Source organism: Halichoerus grypus, chromosome 5 (genome assembly GCF_964656455.1).
Source record: "Halichoerus grypus chromosome 5, mHalGry1.hap1.1, whole genome shotgun sequence".
In the NCBI taxonomy this organism is placed as follows: domain Eukaryota; kingdom Metazoa; phylum Chordata; class Mammalia; order Carnivora; family Phocidae; genus Halichoerus; species Halichoerus grypus.
In genome coordinates, this window is record NC_135716.1 from 28,430,246 (window position 1) to 28,451,377 (window position 21,132).

The 21,132-nt window shown below is 45.2% G+C and overlaps 1 protein-coding gene across 5 annotated transcripts in view; it reads left to right on the top strand.

Moving 5' to 3' along the window:
• SYBU (syntabulin) overlaps window positions 1–12,658 on the top strand; it is a 112,849-nt gene extending 100,191 nt beyond the window's left edge. For all 5 annotated transcript variants that reach the window (XM_036075737.2, XM_036075738.2, XM_036075739.2 and 2 more), the window contains 4 exons: window positions 998–1,100; window positions 7,277–7,480; window positions 8,970–9,119; window positions 10,656–12,658. In XM_036075737.2, coding sequence (XP_035931630.1) covers window positions 998–1,100; window positions 7,277–7,480; window positions 8,970–9,119; window positions 10,656–11,742 — 1,544 coding nt within the window. In that variant the 3' untranslated portion in view covers window positions 11,743–12,658. The remainder of the gene's footprint in view (window positions 1–997; window positions 1,101–7,276; window positions 7,481–8,969; window positions 9,120–10,655) is intronic.
• Window positions 12,659–21,132: the final 8,474 nt, after the last annotated feature.

Consider the following 21,132-nt stretch of genomic DNA (forward strand, 5'->3'; position numbering starts at 1 on the left):
CTAGATTAATTTTCCAAAAGCATATGGAATTTTACGTTTTTAAAAAATCCTCTCTTCCTTCTTCCCACTTGTTCTCTTTGGCCTCTTCCACACTCCTTCACTCCCCCAGGCAATCCATGGAATAGTTCTGTTACTACCGTTTCAGAACCATGTATTTTTTTGTTGGAAATGAATTTGTATTAATTATTCTGCCACACAGCATGTTCCTAATTACATAACAATCTGTAGTCTGTACGCAAAATGTAATGTGATTTTTGTAAACTAATGAACAACCTCCCTCCCCATCCCTGCAACTAAAATGTCACATATCAGGATAACCCCCAGTTTCATCTCTGTCGCTGCCTGTTTGGAAATGTTCAAATCCGGCTTTTCGTGAAGGCTGTGTTCTTACTAGAAAAACAGCGGCCGCAGTCAGAGCCGCTCCCCAGACCGCGCCGGTGCAAGCCCGTATCTGGGGCCCAGGCGCTCTTCCCCATCGCTTCTCACTGGCCGACTCTCTCCAGTCCCGAACGGGCCAGATTCAAGCACGGCCAGCCGACTGCAGAAGCCCCAAGATAAGCTTTCCCGGAAGACTGGCTTTGGGACCGACGAGCATGCTTTTCCTTCTGCCTGAAGTTTGGGTCGCCGCGCGCCTGTCGCCGAGGGAGGGCCCCAGACGCGGACGCACAGGGCGAGGCGCGCGCTTCTGCCCCCACCGAGGCCCGTGTGGATTGTCCGCCGGAAGATCGGTCTTTATGAAATCAGCCTCGCTGTGCTTCTGAGTTGTGTTTATGAAATGATGTCGTCGTTCTCGCCCCTTCTCTTGTTTGCTTTGAGGAAAGGGCTGAGAGCCGGGAGGCTCTGGGATCCTGCCACTTGCTGAGCCAGAGTGTGCCCGTGCGGGAGCCGGGAACGGGGGCGGGGGGGGGGGGGGCCCGGCCAGGCAGGGAAGTGGCCAGCGTGTTCTCAAGTTCCTTTCCCTCATGCCTTTCTCCCCCCACCCCCCCTTGTTTTTCAGGTAGTGAAGCGGATTTTAGCTCCTCGAGCAGCACGGGCAGCATTTCGGCCCCTGAGGTCCATATGTCTGCGGCGGGAAGCAAGCGGTCCTCTTTTTCACGCAAGTAGGCACGGTTTCCTGCTCTGTAATCAGTCAGAGGCTTTACACAGGTGACTTACCTGTACGTTATGCTTCTGCGGAACCACCTGGATGTCTGTCGGTTCATATTTTGTTATTATTCAGTGAGCAGGTTTTGCTTTTCGTAATGATTTGCAATCGGGACTTTTCACTGTCTTACCAAGGTGCTCACAGCGCTCGGGCAGGGTGTGTCCGCCCGGGGCCTCTCTCATCCGGGCCTGGGCTGTGTGGCCAGTCATCCCTCTCTCCCTTCCCCTTCCCTCACTCACCTGTGTACTTACCTGGTATCAGGCTCGCAGTCTGCACTTCCTACCTGCCTCCCCTTCATGAATCTATCATCTCTTAGCCGTGAAGCCTCTGACTTCACCATTTCTTTCCTCTAGCTGAGTTTGCCTTTTATCCTCGTGAAGGAGATAGTGAGCCCTGACTCCTCCCAGCATTCACTTGGGGAAGGGGTGAAAAGAGAATAAAGCTCATAGACGGGTGGCCACGGCCATAGGAGGCATTAGAGCAGAATAGGTCCGGATGCGGATGCCAGAGCCCGGCTGCCTGGGTGTGAATGCCAGCTCTATCATCGACAGGCTGTGTGGCCCTGAGCAAGTTGCTTAACTTCTCTGTGCCTCAGTTTCCTCATTTCTAAAATGGGCTATAGTCATACCCACTTCAGAGAGTTTATTGTTAGGATTAAATTAGCTAATACGCATAAAGTGTGGGTCAGTGCTTGGAGCATAGCGAGCATCAACAGGTGTTCACCGTGGATTTGGGTTGGGAGAAGAGAGGGACTGTGGGAAATCATAAGCTATCATTCACGTTTGATGGGAAAGGTGGTAAGCCCAGGATTCTCTCCTGCTATCCGTGACTTTATTCATTCAACAGGTATTTATCGAGCATCTATTATGAGGTTCTGGAGATACGGCAGTAAACAAAACTTCGTGGAAATTATATTCATTCTAGTAGGAAAAGAAAGACAATAAATACATAATATAATTATTTTTAAAAGCACACAGAGAAAGGATATTGAGAGTAATGGGATGTACGGTATGTTTTGGATGGGGTGGTTCCAGGAGACCTCTGTGATACAGTGAGCTCTGAGCCAGGGACCCGAACAATTCAATGGAGTGAGAAGCAAGACCTCTGAGGATGATTTGTCTTTAGATTTTGGGCAAATCACTTGACTTTCCTGGGCCACAGTGTCCAAGTTTGTAAAAAGAGGGTCGGACCACATAATTTTTAAGGTCCCTTCATGGAGAAAAACTGATTAGTTTCTAAAAACTTGCATTCCCAGGATTCAACAAGCAAATATTTCCCATGTCTCTTCAGTAAGCAGAACATTTAGCTGATGTTTATAAAGGGACCTCTGAGACACCCTAGTGCACAGTTTTATTGTTAAAAATAAAGCTGAAGCCAGACAAACCTGTGACAAAAGAGTGAAGTCCACAATGAAAAAGCACAGTTTTTCTATCCCCAAACACAATCTACTTTGGATATAAAGTACCTCTGGGATCACAGAATATGAATATGAACATTTTCTGTGTAAATCAGTTGTGGCTTGCTCTGAGAATAAACCATTTTTCTAACCCATTCAAGAAAATTGGCACATACCTATAGTACAAGGTATCAAAGAACAGAGAGCAAGAGAAAAAAGAAATGGCCTGTCAAAGAAGCCAATTTTATTAAGCATCTCAAAAGAATTTGTGTTTGTGGTTAAATTCCAAGGTAATGTCAACAATACTGAGTGACTTAGAGAAAATCATCTAGTCTGGAATCCGTGGTTTCTCCAAGTGACTAAAAATTGATGTTAAACATAAAATAGCTAAATAGAATTATGTGCAAATCAGATACATGCTTAATGATGGAAAATTGGAATTGGCAGTGTTCTATCCATTATCCTCACTTTTTTTTTTTAATCTGGCCCAGGCACAGAGCACAGTCAGTAGATTTCTGTGATGGGATATCTCGGGCGTTTCACAGAATTTTTGTGTTCTACAGGACGGTGCATTGAGGGCGACTCCTCGAGATGCGTCGGGTATCCTTGCCAAACTGTGTAATAGCTTATGATCCTTTTAAATGGCTTGCTCCTCCTATAATAAATGAATTTTCTCTGTGGAGAATTAGCTCCTGGGAGGAAGGCGAGCAGGAACATTTGGTGAAGGGGTGGGAAAAATAAATGACAGGTGGAGTTGGTGAGAATATTTTTGATTGGATTTTAAAAACAAAACGTAAAGATTTGCAAATGATCTCTTCTTACAGAAGACCAACTCTGCTGACATTTCTGAGGAATTCTCTCTCTCTCTTTTTTAAAGATTTATTTATTTATTTTAGAGAGAGAGAGAGAGAGAGAGGGGAGGGACAGAGGAAGAAGGAGAGTCTTAAGCAGACTCCAGACTGAGCTGAGGGCTCAATTCCAATACCGTGAGTTCATGACCTGAGCCAAAACCAAGAGCTGGACACTTAACCGAATGCGCCATCCAGGCGCCCCTGAGGAATTCTCTTTCTTAAACTAAAATCCTAATCTGACCAAGGGCAGATAGAAGTGAGAAGGAAAAAAAAAATTTGGAATTTGGAGTCAGACGTGGGCTTGAGTTTATCCTCCGTTACTTATTATGTACATGAGCCAGAGCCCCAAGCCTTACTGTTCTGGAAAATGGGGGTATTAGTGGCATCCACCTCACTGAGTTAAATGAGCTAATGTATGAGTGCTTAACATGGTGCCCAGAATTTTGTAAAAGGGTCATAAATGAATATTTTCATTAGTACTGATAAAAATAATACCGATGGACATAATAATGAAGATGATGACGGTGGTGATGATGATCATCTTAGTTTGCTCAGGCTGCCATCACAAAATATCACAGACTGGGGGGCTCACACAGCAGGAATTCACCTTCTCACAATTCTGGAGGCTAGAAGTCCAAGATCCAGGTGTCAGCAGGATTGGCTTCTTTGGAAGCCTCTCTCCTTGGCTTAGTGATGGCCATCTTATCTCTGCTTCTACAACAGAACCTTTCTCTGGGCCTCTGTCCACGTTTCCTCTTCTTATAAGGACACTAGTCAAATTGGAATAGGATTTAATTGGATTTAATTACCTTTCTTAAAAGCCATGTTTCCAAATATAGTCACATTCTTAGGGACTGGGGGTTGGGACTTCCACATTATGAATTGGGGGGGGCACGATTCAGCCCATAACAGTGATCATGGTGATGACAGTGATAGTAATGTTGCCTTGAAGTAAAGGACAACGTCGGGGGCGGGGGGGGGGGGTGGCGGATAGAAATTCACCTGGACCCCTTGTAAGGTTCCCTTCTCTTTCTCTTCATTTCCATTTACTGTGTTCAGGTGTGCAGGAAGGGACAGGGTCAGCAGAATTCTGTCTCCTCTTGGTGGACTGCATTCTTCTTGTCCACCACACCAAGGGGTTTAGGGTGGGCTGAGGAAGGTAGCATGGGGTTTGCCTGGCCATGGCCACGGCAAACATGGAACCCTGGCCTCTTCTTGAAAATGTTTTGCAATGACTTTTTACCCCTATGTGCTAGCATTTGAACTGAACTAAATGTAAGGAACAGGACTGATACTTTTAAGCATGTAGTTTCTTTTTTAAAAGTCAGTTATTATGGTCTAACCACTCATTTCCTGAAATATATTTGAAGATTTGACTGTACTTTAGTAGTGTTTAATACTTGAAGAGATTTTGCTTTATTCAGTATAGCAGGTGAGTTCTTCAAAATACCCATCTAATTTCATTTGTACCTTAGTGACTGCACCGCAGTAAAAGTCAGTGGTGAGTTCTTCAGGTGATAACCACATCCATAGCCAGCACCTAACACACCTGTTTACAAGCCCCGAATAATATCTCCTATTTGTGTAAAGTAGGAAGGAGACATTTCTGTAGAATTAAAACATCTGTATTTAGATCTTCGTTCGGCTGTGTGTTCTTGGACCAGATTTTTCCCTGAACCTCAGTTACTTCACATAACTGACTAGTCCACATAATGTAAATGAGAGGTAATAATTGTACCAGCTTTATAGCATGATGGTCAAAATGAAGTATGTGCCCCTAAAGCATCTGGAACAGGGCTGGGGTCTCAGAAGGTCGTTGGTGAAGGTCAACTCAGAAGAGAATTGCCCAGGTCAAACTCAGGGCTAGCTCTTTACTCTCCGTCCTGACCTGTGGTGGTTAACCCTGCATATGTCTCACTGTCACATTCAGAAATGGGCAGGCCGGCTGGAGTAGGCTCAGAAGTGAAGTGTGGAGAAGCGGATCGAAGCCAGAGCCCGTGTTCTTTTCTGCTGCTCAGCCCAGCACCACTGGCTGCTGGAGTTGGTCTGTCACAAAGCCATCAGCCCATCTGTTCCATATAAAGTGTCCCCTTCTCACAAAAAGGAGGCAGAGTCTATCTGGGTGATTTCAAAAGGAAAGAACTTTTTAACTTTAGAATTTGGTGATGTTTCATTTATATGTGATTTCCTGGGTTGACAGCTAGTTGAAATTGCATTTGGTTTTAAGTGAGTGCGGTTTCGGAGCCAAGTACACGTATACCACACGCACGCTCACGTTTACATGCGTTTCTCCTTGAGATGTGTCTGTCGGATGCAGCTGTAATCGAAATTGCAAAGAGGGGATGGTCAAAAAGCAGTGTTTCTGTATGACAGGTATCTTGTTCTCTTTTGTTTTCTTGTAATGTCATCAAGAAATATTCCTGACACCGAACTTTTATCCTATTTAAGTAATTTCAACATTCTCAGGTGGCTTCCTTACATAGTGGGTGTCAAATCTCAGGAACTAGGTGAATAGGGAAGTCCAAACCAGTTGATCCTGTAATAATATCCTACAGCTGAATTGCCTTTCACATCTTATCAGATGCACTCACCTGCATTCTTTGATTCATATCAACTCTGTGAGGAAGACAAGAGAGGTTATTAGGGTCCCTGTGTATTAAGTAGCTTACTTGCCTAAGTTCCTAGTAAGTGGCGGCGCCAAGGCTCAGACCCAGTTTATCCATTTAGTCATCGTTTCGGGAGCTCCCAGCATGTGCCAGGAAGCAGTGGGGACAGAACAGACTGTGCTCCTGCCCTGGGAATGCCCTTGTCTGGCAGGAAGGACACACAGTGTGGGGTTGTGATGCCACGAGAAAAATTCCAGAATGGACTTTTGCAGAGAGTACTAGGGACCACCGAGGAGGCACATGTACACAAGCCTAGAGAAGGAAGAAGCCAGAGAAGGCTGCTTGGAGTAGGCTCCCATTGGTCTCGAAGTCGGAAATATCCCAAGGCTTAGGGTGGGGAGCAGGAGGATGTTCTAGGCAGAGAAAATTATAAGTTCAAAAACATAAAGGTGCTGGAGAGCGTGAGTCGTCAGGAAACTGTAAGTTGTTTGGAATTCTGGAATACAGAGGGAGGAGTGGTAAAGGATGGGTTGGATGGGGAGGTGGGATTGGACCTCGTGAGGCACTGGGGAGCCATTGAATGGCTTTGAGGACAGTGATATCTGGTTTCATTTTAGAAAGGCCACTCCAGCCAGAAAATCAGCCTCCTTGCTGAGGGGGCAAGATGACAGGCCAGGGAGCCAGGAGAGGGCTGTTACAACATTTCAGCAGTTAAATGATAAAGGTTGTGTTCAGTCATTGGAGCATGGAAAGAAAAGGAAAGAAAATAGGTGGTTAAAACTATAGGCTTGAGACATTTGTTATGTTCATCTGTCCTCTTTTCTCTTCCTCCTTTGTGGGCAACAACCCCTTTTTCCTCATACTCCAAATGAACCATCCTAGTTTTCTTACCCCAACATGAACCAAACCCAAACATGTTTAAGCTGAAACAGGTGTCCTGGAACAGCCTTCAAAGGGAACCTCAACCAAATCAATATTTGATGTGGGTTGTGCTCTTAACAAGCATTGAGATTAATCCAAAACCAGCTTTATGGTCAGAAACTATTTGCACGAACGGCAGAGGGTGAGGTTGCCTGTGCTCATGGCAGAGGAAAGAAATCTCAGGCAGGTGGGAAGAGGGCTGCTGGTAAGGACAGTTTGCACTAAGTAATTATGTTGCCCTTTCAACTCTGTACATTGGCTTTCCTTAGTTGTAACTAGCCTTACGCCGGAGCCAAGTATTAGCATTTGAGCCCTGGTCGCCCCAAGCATGTGAACATTTTACATGCTTTTCTCCCAGCCGAGGTCCCCATGGGCGGAGTAATGGAGCTTCGTCATACAAGTCTGGCAACAGCCCGCCCTCCCCACGGGAGAAGGACTTTCTGTCCATGCTGTGCAGGAATCAGCTGAGTCCTGTTAACATCCATCCCAGTTACGCGCCTTCCTCCCCAAGTAGTAGCAACTCCGGCTCCTACAAAGGAAGCGACGGCAGCCCAGTCATGAGGTGAGTGCCGCTCATCTCCAGCTCCCGGTTCGGAGTTTGCCCTCCTCGGTAAGTTTTCTTTCAAACACTTAAAAAAAAAAAAAAAAAAGGTATGCAACTCTCGAGCGCCTGCCTTACTCTGTAGTAAGTCACTTCTCTTTCCTTTCCTGCACTCAGCGAATCCTTCAAGGGCAGCTGCAGAAAGAACACAAAGCAGTTTCTGCTAAGGCTTGGCAGTCTGAGGAGTGACTGGCCAGGGAGGAAAAGTGGCACAGGGCAGTAGGAGGGACCTACACCTTTCCCTCAGAACAGGAAAGACTCACTCTCGTGTTCACCGTTCATTCAAACATCAGATACGTGTTGAGTACCACGATGTGCCAGGCACCCTGTAGAGCACTGGGAATGGGACAGTGAACGGCAGAGAGGGTCCCTGTGCTTACTGCCCGGAGGATACCAAAGACATTGCTCACCTAATGACAAAAACACATTTCAGGTTATTCTGCGAGTACCTGTTGCTGTATGTGTATTTAAGAGGTCAGGAGGGGATCCAGCTCAGTCTGGAGGGATCAGAGGAGGCCTCTGTGAGGAAATGACATTGAAATGAAATCTGAAGGTCAAGCAAGGAATTAATTAGTCCCGGGGCGGTGGGGGGGGGGGAAGGGCGGGAGGTTCTGGAAAAAAGGACCTATGCAACCAAGGGGGCCACAACAGGAGCACTAGAAGGTTGGGAGCTGGACACAGGCCATCTTGGACGGAGTGCAGGCTCATGGGGGAGCAGGGCGAGTGTAGCGGCCTGGGCTGGCTCCAGAGCCAGGGAGGAAGCTGCCAGCCCTCCTCCCTCAGTCGTCCTCCTCCCGGGTGGCCATCCTCGTTCGTCAGCCCTCGTACAGCAGGGATGCCCAGCACTTGGCCAGGCCTGAGCGGGGCTGACATTCCAGCTCAGGACGTTTTCTCGAACCCAGGGCACCTCTCTTACAAAACACACTCTGGTGACGGTGGAGTAGCCTTTTCGCTTTGGAAGAAGGAAACTTGCCTCCAGATGGGCCCCCTCACAGCGGGGATTGATCTCGGAACCCTTTGAATCCAGCTCCTAACAATCAGAATGTTAGGCGGCAGCACATTGTGTGGGAAGTCAGGACGTCTCGCTGCTGGCCTTCCCTCGCGCCCGCCCCGCTCATTGTCCTCTGATCTCACAGTGTGGTACTCTGAACCCACAGGCAGGCCCGTGCACAATTGTGCATTATTTTGTATGAGGTCATTCCTAAGCCATAGAAAATCTTCCCTCTCCACTGCCTCCACCCTCTCCACAAACACCCTCCCCACAGTCTCCCAAGTAATGCGCAGTCCTGAGATGGGCAGGTAGAGTCCAGTCGCCCTTCCCAAGGGAAGCACGCGTTATGGAGGTGTAAGACCCCAGCGCGCAGCCGCCATCCCTTCTCAAGCTGTTAGCTTCGCCTTAACTTTGTTTTTTTACAGAAGACGTAACATTTCATTGCTTGGATTATTTCAGGCGCTCTGGAAGGTACATGTCCTGTGGTGAAAATCATGGTGTTAAGCCCCCAAATCCAGAGCAATATTTGACTCCTCTGCAGCAGAAAGAGGTCACAGTGAGGCACCTGAAGACCAAGCTGAAGGAATCTGAGCGCCGACTTCATGAAAGGTGAACCTGCACTCCTTTCACCCTGATTTAGGGCGGTTTCTTTTTCCATAAAGTGAAATACAAGTCCACACTCTAGAGAAATAGAAAAGAAGAAAAATGATTTCCTTGAATTTTTGCCAAATTCCCTAAACCGGTCTTTCAAAAGAGCCCTTTCGTATTCCTGCATGATTTGGTGTTTCAGGAGTTCAGGGGACCCTCTCAGGTTAGAGTGGGCCCCCTACTTTTTCTGGGTGTGTACGGCTTTGACATGAAGTGTTGGGTGTGTGCGTGGCTATTTTTAAATGGCAGGAACACTCACAGGAACAATCCCATACTTCCAGCAGAAAGGGTCACACACGGGGGCCCTATTAAGCCCTGTTTATCTCTCTGAGAGCGTGGATGGCCGTGTGTATTGTGATTCCTCCAAGCTATTTCTGTGCTGAAGGAAGAGGTTCATTATTCTTGGCTAAGTGTTAAAGTAAAAAAACAAAAACCAAAAAACAGCCCATGCTTGCAAGATCTTATCTAGGAGAGAAAAGACCTTTGACATCTTGGGGCAGGCCAGATTTTCTGCTTAATGATTTTCCCCTGGAACATTCTGGGATAGCTGGACAGAGCTCTGACCAGGGTAGCTGTGAACTCAGGGTGAGGATAGCATGAGTCAGACCTTACTTTCTGGAAGTCTTTGTTTATGATTTGAGAATCTACGGGAGGGTTTGAGCACTCATGGCAGGGAAGCATGGGAAGGCATTGAACTGGAGAACACTCAGATCTAAACTAAGAGAAGCAAAACTGACACCATCCCTTCATATATATCAGGATCCTCATTGCCTGGTCTTCATATCCACTGAGAATATGAGGACTTGTATTTACATCGACTATGAAGAAATATGTCAGGAAGAACTTTTCGACACAGATCTTGAGATAGGGTCCCGTGAAGGATCTAAAACAGTGGGATGGATTTTCTTCAGTGTAGGATGGATCCCACATCCTCTTACCTTGAGAAGAGACAGAATAATCAACTTTTCACACAGTCTTTGCAACATGCAGCATTTTCTAATTTTAAAAAATTTCAGATTATTACATGATCAGAACACTGCTGCAGGCCGTAACTTAACCCGTCTGCCTTCTGTCTGTGATGGGTAATTAAAAGGGAAACGAACTTTCCTTCCACAAAGTGTAGACATAGGAAAGGGTAGGCTATGGATGTACAAGCAGGCAAAGAAGCTCTAATGCGATCTCGTAACAAAATTTCAAATATTAAGTACTGAATAGAGGATAATGCCTATACTTAGCGTGCTGCCTGACAGATAGTGAGCACTCAGAGAGGAAGAAAACCAACAGTCGCATTTTTGATTCTGAGTCTAGTTATTATCATTTTTGCTATTTTACAATGAAGGGGGGCAGTTCCTGGCTAATACGTGTGAGGGAAAACTCAGAAGTGATTTAGCCTCTGCGTTTCAAGGGGAAGAGCACAGGCTCTCGGCCGGGCGGCCGCAGGAACGTCTGCACGCCCGAAGGCCGCCGTGCCCTTAGCCGCGCGTCTTCTCGCCGCAGGGAGAGCGAGATCGTGGAGCTCAAGTCCCAGCTGGCCCGCATGAGGGAAGACTGGATTGAGGAAGAGTGCCACCGCGTGGAGGCCCAGCTGGCCCTGAAGGAAGCCAGGAAAGAGATCAAACAGCTCCGACAGGTCATCGAAACGATGCGGAGCAGCTTGGCGGATAAAGATAAAGGCATTCAGAAGTATTTTGTGGACATAAACATCCAAAACAAGAAGCTGGAGTCCCTGCTTCAGAGCATGGAGATGGCGCACAGCGGCTCTCTGAGGGATGAACTGTGCCTGGACTTCCCGTGCGATTCCCCGGAGAAAAGCTTACCCCCCAGCACCCCTTTCGGCAAGATGGCGGATGGGCTGTCTCTGGAGGCGCCGGGCATGGAGGAGGGGGCTGGCAGCGAGCTGCTGGTGGGGGATGGTATGGCCGACGGCACGGATCTGTTTGATGGCATGGTGACGGCCGCCGCCGCCACCACCACCGAGGCCCCCGACCTGGAGCTTCTTCGATCAGCCCCTGGGGCCGGGGCCCAGGAAGAGGCCCGAGCGCTGGTGGAGCGGGCCGTGCAGACCGACGTGGTGCCCTACAGCCCTGCGGTCTCGGAGCTCATTCGGCACGTGCTCAAGCTCCAGGACCCCTGTCCCTCGGGCTCAGCCTCTCCTGATGAGTCCGGGGCTGACTCGACACAAAGCTTCCCCGAGGCCATCTCCGCATTCCTGGTTGATCTAACGCCAAGAAATCCCAACTCCGCCATCCTTTTGTCTCCCGGGGAGACCCCGTCCGCCGCGGTGGGAACGGAAGCCCCTGCAAACCGCCTCATGAGAGAGCTGGATTTTGCAGGCTCCACGGAGGAGAGACTGGACGGCGTCCGCCCGCTGCCCCGGGGGGCCGTCGGGAGGCAGTACTGGAGCAGCAGCTTCCTGGTGGATCTCCTGGCCGTGGCTGCCCCGGTGGTGCCCACGGTTCTGTGGGCATTCAGTACTCAGAGAGGGGCGACCGATCCCGTCTACAACATCGGAGCGCTGCTGCGGGGCTGCTGTGTGGTCGCCCTGCATTCGCTCCGCCGCAGCGCCTCCCACGGCAAAACCTGAAGCCAAGTTGTCCCGTGGGGCGTGCTGCCCGGCGGGGAGACAGCGGGTCGACCTGGGGCGGTCTCTAGTCTGTCGTTTTGCTCCTCGGTATTTGATTTGCACTATATTTAGTTGACACCTGTTCACTGTTTAAAACTGGAGGTATCTTCAAAGGCATGGAGACGTGGTTCAAGTTAAATGTCCCACCAGTGGTAGAGAAAGCATGCTCCTGACCCTGCCGTGTCGTCCGAGGTACCCGTGCTTATCCTAGTGGTTCAGGAAGAGAAAATGCAGAGTTTGCACTTTCAAGACAGCTTCTGTAAGGCTGGCATGTTAGCTCCTTGCTTTGCTTTGTGCCCTTTTAAAATGTGTAATTGTTACAGCATTCCAATGGTCTTGTGCACAGCAGGGGACTGTAACCAAAAATAAAACTGTATTCGTGTAATTGGTTTGAAGAAGTCTTGAATAGCTCCTTAGTGTCTTACTTGGGGTTGATAAGGTTTGAGTGTTTGCAGTTTTTTACTAAATGTAGCTCCAGAGTCGGAAAATGGCTTGTTTGTTCCTAAACCTGTTAATTGATGAAACTGTATGTGAGTTTACTATGTATTAACTTATTTTTTGCTTATTATATAGCGTTTTATTGGAAATTGTTTGTAACCACACACTTCAGCATGATGAAAATAAAGATTAGTGTTTCCATTTAAATAAATGTTTTATCCTCCTATAAAATAATTATCTGTTTAGTTTTACTCCTATATATGGTAAGAAAGACTAAATGGATAGATCCTTTCTTCTTTGTCAATAGGGGTCTATAAAAATGGAATTAACTTAAGAAATGAGAAAGGGGGGAAATTATTAAAGAAACGGGAAGGTTTCCTACTGTCTTTAAAAAAGCATTGCTTCTGAATAAAAGTAGCTTTGATTGTTTGCTCTGAAATTACCCATACACTTGTTTGTTCATATATTTATGTGCTAAGGATGTGTTGAGTATTTGCAAAAAAAGTTGGGTTGCATGTTAAGGTTACAGAGAGGGAGAACATACTAATACCGTGTGCTTCATCCCTTTGGAATAATAGGGTGAGGGTGGGTGGCTGGGAAGGACGAGATAATATTTGATTTATATTACCTTATTTATTCCTCACACCAAATTTGTGAGGTGGGTATTATTCTATTTTACAGATAAGGGAGCTAAACCCCAAAGAGGTAAACCACTCACAATTCCATGGTTTACCTTAGAAGCCAGGATTTCAAGTGTCTGCGAAGCAAATGTTTTTTCCACTGTAAAGGGAAAAAGAGACGAGACTATCCTAAGTTTGCATCCAGAAACTCTCCTTCTCTAGCACTTACCACCTTTAAACATATTGTATTTTTAGTTGATTTACTTGTCTTGATCATTGCCCATCTCTCCCACTAAAGTATTAGGTTTCTGAGGGTAGGGATCTGTGTCCTGTTTTGTTCACAGATGTATATCAAGAACTTAGAACAGTATGTGGCACATAGTAGGGGTTCTAAAAATAGCCTTTGAATGAATTAATTCATCCAACAAATACTTACTGGGTGCTAGGCACTTTACTAGATCAGCCATCAATACTAAAGGAGGGAGACAAGGCTTCTGCCCTCAGGGAGCTTAGGTTCTGTCTGTAAAAGCCCCAGAACATGCCTACAAATGAAGAAGATCATTTTAGATGAAGGTAAGTACTTCCAAGCAAATAAAGTGTTTTGAACAAGAGTGACAGGGGTAAAGGTAAGGAACAAATCTCTGAAGAATAAATAACACTAGTACTAATGGATTAAAAAGAGCCAGGTATGTGAAGATACCGGGGTAAAATGTTGCAAAAAGAACAGATGCAAAGGCCCTGAGTCAGAAAAGGACGGGACATGTTACCAGGGCAACAAGGAGGCCAGGGTGGCTAGAGCGGAGTAAAGTGTGGGAGGCGGGCTACTGGAGAAGCCCACAAGAGGCTAGTCCATATGGGGCCATGTAAACCACGCTAGGGTTGGTCTGAATTGATCCCTAGTGCCATGAGAAACGTGAATGGACTTTAAACAGGACAATGATACGATCTGCTTTTTTTTTACTTTTTACTTTTTTTTTTTTTTTAATTATGGGCTGCCGTGTGTAGCATGTACCGTAAGCGGGAAGGAGTGGGTGCAGGGAGACCACTGTAATAGTCTGGATGAGTGATTATGACAACATGGAGGTGGAAGTGGACCTAGAGATTAAAGTTGAATAAAGATACAACTTGAAGACCAAACTGAGGTGATTTGTGGAGAGATTGGATGTGGGGAGGTGATGCAGTAGAGTTAAAGGAAGAGAGAAATTAAGGATGACTCTTAGGTGTTTACTTGAGCACCTGGGTCAATGGTGGTGCCATTTACTGAGAATGGAAAGAGAAACACGTTTAGGAGAATAATTTTGAGACGTCAAGTGAATATCTACGTGGAAATGTCGAGTAATTGCATATATGAATGTGAAAACCACAGGCATTGTCAGGGCTAGAGTCATAAAATTGGGGTTCTTCAGCATTTATATACTATTTAAAACCACAAATTGGATGAAATCATCCAGAGAGTAGAAAGAAGGGAAGAAAGCCAAAGACGGACCTAAGGCACGTCCACATTCGGATAGAGATAGAGGATAGAGAACCAACAAAACAAGCTGGGAAGAGTCAGTCCAAAGGTAGAAGAACCAGGGAAAGGTGGTATTGTGAAAACCAAGAGAGGGCAGTGATTTAAGAGTGGAGTGGTCAACTGTGTGGAAATCCAAGAAGCTGAGTAACACAAGAACAGATACATGCCCACTGGCTTTGACGAAGTCTTAGCGACTGTCAAGATCCTTCCTTTGGAGAAGTGGAGATGGAAGCCAGTTGAAGTGGGTTAGAGAGTGAATGGAGGAGGAGAAGTAGAAATCAATGTGTACTGTTAATTTTTTTTAAGTTTTACTGAAAGGGAGCAGGGACGTGGGTGGTAATTATAAGGGAATATGAGTTACAAGTGTTTATTTTTCAATATGGAGAGGGGATAGAATGTGTCTGTGTGCTTTTGTAGTTGAGCAATGGAGAAAAAGAAATTACTAACCCAGGGAAGGAAGGATTCATGGAGGGAGGAAAGCGCTTGGGAAAATGAGAAGGGATGGGACGTCCGTCGGGTACGAGGATGTCGGTGTGGAGAGAGGTGGTTTGTCTCTGATAGGGCGTTTCTTCTCCTGGAGTACACAGGTGCCTCAGGCCACACATGGCCACTTAGCGCACTGTAGAGCAATTTGGCTGAAATGGAAGGAAAACTCTTTCTGGAGATGAATAATCGGAAATGTCCCAAAATAATGAGCCGCGCTGACTCAGGTCCCTTCCTGTAGTCCAGCCCCAGCCTCAACCAATACCTCGATGCCGTTATCTTCCTTACAGTCCCTCCTTGTGTCTATTTTTGGTCGTTGCAAAATTAAAGCATTTTTACCTTAAGAAAAAATATAAGCTTGTTTTCGGGATCCCCTATTGCTCCAGAAATGAATATAACACACAAACTCGGAGCTGTTCTTCATCAATTCAAGATGGATAGAAAGATGGGCTCTGGTGAAGAAGAATTCTCCATGAACCACAAATATTTATGTTGATTATCAAATTAGAGGCAGCTGATCACAAACTGACTTGCTTTGTCATAATGATCTGTAACCCTCTTTCAGTAAACCAGAAGATGCAAACAAAATGACCTCATCTGAAACATGGGACACTGAGTGTCCTTTCCACACTGAAACAAACGTGTGCAAAGGTGAAGCAGGAGATCCTGGACCTGTTGTTCTGTTTTTCTTTTCCTCACCCTCAGCCTCCCCGCCCTTCCTCCTCCTTCTTCAGGGTTTCAGTATGTATAGTCTGTGGAAAATTACTGCTTTTATTCAGAGCAGCCTCTCACAAACGAGTCCCTTGGAGCAAATAAAAGATGGAACATAGCTTGCCTTTCGGAAGCCCAAGGCGTTGGCTGGTTTTGTGGACAGGATGATCTGATCTCGTAGAAGCGCTCAAAGTTGCATTCAGTAATTTGTGTGCCTGTGATGTACAAATAGGCAGGAAAATGGAAAAAGAAGGACAATTCCACCCTATTGAATAAATTGCTGTCCCATCAAAGCAAATGTTAAATATTTCCTACAGTTATGTGTGCAAACATTCCAATTTATAAGAAAAGATTTTTTTCCCAAAGGGATATGCTGACCTTTCCAAGTTGAGCTGTTCAGAGAGGGGGAAAAAATGCATTGCACTCAGATGCCAAGCGATTCTGACATTTGTGGCAGGAGAAAAAGGAAGTCTGTGATTTACATCTATCATGGGCCCTGCCTAAGTAGTGCTTAGGTCTGATATGTTTTTCTCTTGAGGACTTTTCATTTTAAAATGTTTAGGGGCAGTTTCCAATTTCCAATTTGGCTCAGTGAGCACTTCTACAAACTTGATCTATTCCCTGTCTTACCAGGCAAAGTGTGCACAATGAAGCAGTAACGTAGGAAATTAAAACTAATGGTTTTTAGCAATCAAATCTTGAAAGAATGTCAAATTCCCAGTTGTCCCAAACACACACAATTAGAAAGTCCACATAGAATAAGACAGGTGGATATCAGGTAAGATTTTTAAGCCATTGGAAGACATGCTCTGCTGCGACTACTGATTCTCGGGCAGTCACAATGGCTGTGATGGCTGATGGTTACAACTGTCATTCCAAACAATTTTTAAAATCTCAAAAAGATTGGAATGCTACTCATAAGGGTTTGTATTAAAAGATTGGAATACTTCGGGTGCCTGGGTGGCTCAGTTGGTTAAGCGTCTGCCTTCGGCTCAGGTCATGATCTCAGGGTGCTGGGATCGAGCCCAGCCTCGGGATCCTTGCTCAGCAGGGAGCCTGCTTCTCCCTCTGCCTGCCGCTCCCCCCTGCTTGTGCTCTCTCGCTGTCTCTGATAAATAAAATCTTAAAAAAAAAAAAAAAAAAGATGGGAATACTTCAGTACTGTTAAGTTTTGTAAAAGGTGTATCTCTTTTGAAAGATGTTTTCCACATAAAAATTCCTATACATAAGCCACATAAAAGTGAAGTTTGGGCACGGGGGCACCAGGCCCGGAGCCCTGCCATTCACCTCCCTCTCGTCCCCTGTAGTGGTCTCAGCATCACCTCTGAGAATAGCTAGGAAACCAGCTCACTAAATATCGGTGCTTTGAAAACTGCCAGTCACCTGCGGGGTGACTCCCAGTCCCCGGGACTAGTATTCTGGGCAGTGCTAAAGAGCTCGATCCTCTACTGTGCTAAACAGACAAATTGCTTCGTGGAGGTGTTTTCTAATCTTTCCTCACACAAGTGTGTTTGCCAGTGATCTGCTGGTTTAACTGTGAGGAGGATCTCGCTCCCGAGCTCGTATCAGCGCCTGGGACTCTGAGGATGCGCAAGGATGCTGGCTGGAGCACCCCGTCTGGCTCCTTGTGAATGTGCTGAAGGGCAGGCATCCTACCCCACTGCTCCTCGCTGCCCTAGAGTTCCTCCCCATGGTGATCTTATCTGACCTGCCGTCAGGGACAGTTTCACTCTCATTCCCTGAAGATGTTTGATCAAAGTGATTCTGAGTAACTTTGAAAAATTTTGCCAGACTGGAGTTGTAATGAACTGGAGTATGAAAACCATTAACAACAGCAATGTTTCTCCAATCTGATGGTGCAGTAAGGCCCTCCCTCCCCTTCCTGGCAATCCGATAGCTCACGGTGTTTGCAATGGTCTGCCAGCCTTACTTTCTACAGTAAACAATAGGTGCTGGCATTTTAAACTGACCTTTCATTCTTCTGAACCAGCACATTATTTCTGGCTCGTTGGTTATATAGAGAAAACGAACGATGAAAGCAGTCTTAATAATTTTCACATCTCCCACTGAAAGCAGTCCATGGAAAAAAGTCTTAAAAATGATGACCCATGTAATTATCTTACTCCACGAGGGTTCCTTCTAATCAAGACAGATTGGCAGTTATGAGGTTCAGATGTGCTGTGAAGCTTCAAAAAGAAATAAAAAGCACCTGTATTCTTGTGTACTTTAAACTTAAATGAAGTGAAATATATCTGTAGCCTTACATACATCTTACTTCATTTACCACTAAAAAAAGAAAAGTCAAAAAACTTTTTAAAAATTTATTTCATAAGCCAATATATCTAATGATGACATTTTTCTCCATAAAGTAGGTAAGCACTGGTTTTATTTAGGAATAATCGACAGGTTTGGAAACTGCCTTGATGTATAAATTAAGAATTGACTATTTTAACAAATGAAACTGATTTGGGGCAGAAGAAGTTAGTATCTTATTAATGAGCCAAAATTGATATAACAGTAAGAAACCATAATGATTTACCTCAATATACCACCAACTTAGAGTATGTCCTTTGAATTTCCTATGCCTGGAAATGATTTTTTCTGTGTCATTTATACTCTCAATCAGATCCTAAAGACACACATTCAGAAGATAACCGGACAAGGGCAGGGATACAGGTTGTGGCAGGAGGGTCTCTGGGTACAGCCGTGGTCTGCACATGCACAAAACCTGTGACCTTGGCCTCATTGGAACAATGATCCAATCAAGTGAGCTAATTGGCCTATTTTTGCAACTGTGTGAATATAAACCACATTTCATTTCGCCTTGATTATATCTGACCCAAGTAAACTGGGAATACAGTCATAATGGCATTGACGTTCAACTATGGTTGTTATTTATATAACAATAAAAAAGCAAACTAATTTCCTTATTTATTAAATAAGTTCTTAGAAAACACAAATAGGTGTTACCTACTATAATTTGTAACATTTTCACTGAGCTAAGAACTAGATACGAAATTCTAATGGTGAACTTTTGGCAGGGGGCAGTTTCTAGCCAAGAGGGCTTTGAAATCATAGTCCACATTGAATGCTGATTAACCACTAAGGTAACCTGCCCTCAAAGCTTGCTGTTTTCCTGTTAATCAAGCACACAACTGCCTTTCTAAGCCTTGGTTTCTTCATATGTGCAGTGGGGTAAGGTCTACCTCACTGTATTGGGAAGAGTCATTGATATAGACTCTCAGATACTGCTGAACACATAATGCTTTCCCTCTCTTAATGAAATTTGCAGTTCACCATAAAGGTGTGTAAAGATTAATACGGCAAGATCAGCCAACCTCTCCCATTGTCCACAGGGAGGGGGCTGCCAAGAGTGCACAGCAAAATGTGGAATCCTAACAATTACCATGGGCTGTTTATGTATGTGCCACAGGCACTATGATGAACACTTAAGAGTCTCAGTCGATCCTTAAAACCATCATCTTCATTTAAATGATTCGCAAACTCAGGCAATTTAATACTGCACCATTTCTACAGCTCTGAGAACTCTGAGCTCTCAGAATTGATGCAATCAGATCAATATATAGGCAAAGCACCTGTATTAATATCCGTGGAAGTTCCCAGGAAGGAAGGCTGCAATTACCCTGGTTGGCCACACACTTCTAGCCTAAGTTTCTCTGCCAAAGCTCCTGCTTGGTGAATTAGCGGGTGTCAGTAGCAGGTATTCAGGGTAGAAATCCGGGGGGGGGGGGGCGGGGGGTAGTGTGGAGGCGGCGCTAGGTATGTGCGCAAGAGGGGGTTCCTAGAATAGTGTCTGTTTCCAGCTCTGGAAGATCAAGGCTTTTGGTGAAAAGAAGCTATGACTCTCAAAACTTACCCTGGTTCCTTACTGGGCATGCCCAATGGCCACGACTAAGTGGCATGGAAAATAAAGTTGGGAAGCAAAGTAAAAAAACAGTTAAATACAAAAGGAGCCACAAGCTAATCCTATTAACCTTGGAACCCTGTTGGTTATATTAAAGTAGAGTAAATTATATTAAGATAAAAAGAGCTCCCTTTTGATATCAGGAGACAGTACCTCAAATTTTAAAAATCTATCTAAACAGTAAACACAAGTTTATTAAGTTATTCACTACTAAAGTAAGCTCTTCATGAAACCACCATCTTCCTCATCCCTCCAATTCATCTGAGGAGAAACTTCTTCCCATAAACAATCTGTAAGCCCTAGTGCACCCCTACTGCCCAAAGTGGCTTCAGCCAAAACTACTCACCACAGTAACTGTTGTTTGCTCACACACCTTATGAAAGATTTCTTTTGAACAAGGGGCTAAAGGCTGTGAAAATCGTTGCAGTAGGTTAGTTTAAAGCTGAACTATGTAGGATTAAACAAGACGTGTGTTAGCTGTATCGGGCCCAGTAATTACATCATTAGTGACAAAACAGGCTTTTTGGAACACTGGCCATGGTTAGATTTGCACTACACCGGCAGAGTAGAGAGTGCTGCTGGAAGCTCCATCCAGACGCCGGTTTCTGCAGCTATCACCATCTTCATCTAAAAGAATAGCTGCCATCCTGGCCGGAGGCGAGTACATGTCAAAACAGGAATTTAGATGCTGAATTTTAAATTCTAATTTCTAAAATGTTGACTCAATTAAATATGCTACTAAAAAGGAGCCAAAGTTGGGGCGCCTGGGTGGCTCAGTTGTTAAGCGTCTGCCTTCGGCTCAGTCATGATCCCAGGGGCCTGGGATTGAGTCCCACATCGGGCTCCCTGCACTGGGCTTCCTGCTCCGTGGGAAGCCTGCTTCTCCCTCTCCCACTCCCCTTGCTTGTGTCCCCTCTCTCGCTGTCTCTCTGTCAAATAAATAAATAAAATCTTAAAAAAAATAAATAAAAAGGAGCCAAAGTCAACTAGAAGATATCCTCAGCTACAGCTTAATAAGAGTGGAAACCATACATATATAGAGATACACAAAATACAAAGGTTCACATCCTGCACATCACTTGGTATCTCAATACATGAAATGCACAATTCAGATAATGGGTAGCACTTCACTAATTCTATCTATGCCTACCCATATTTCTTCTTTACTTTTACTAATAGGCTTCTAAGACTGGTAATTCTTAATTAAAACAAAAACAAACTATAAATTTCAAAGCTAAAAGTCAGTTTGTTACCATGAAGTGTTTATCATATATATTTAACTAACTTCACAACTTCTTTTGGGACCATATTACACCCAACTTAACACAGGAATTCAGTTTACATACCAAGAGAGGTTAAAAAAAAAAATCCCAAAATTGCTCTTTATTCTTTTCATTAAAAAAATCTTTCTTTCCAATCATACAATTTCTAACCAATCTTTACTTCTTTTTTTTAAAATTTTTTTAAAGGTTTTTTTTGTTTTGTTTTGTTTCTTTTGACAGAGAGAGAGACAGCGAGAAAGGGAACACAAGCAGGGGGAATAGGAGAGGGAGAAACAGGCCTCCCGCCAAGCAGGGAGCCCCATGCGGGGGCTCGACCCCAGGACCCCGGGACCACAACCCGAGCCAAAGGCAGATGCCTAACGACTGAGCCACCCAGGC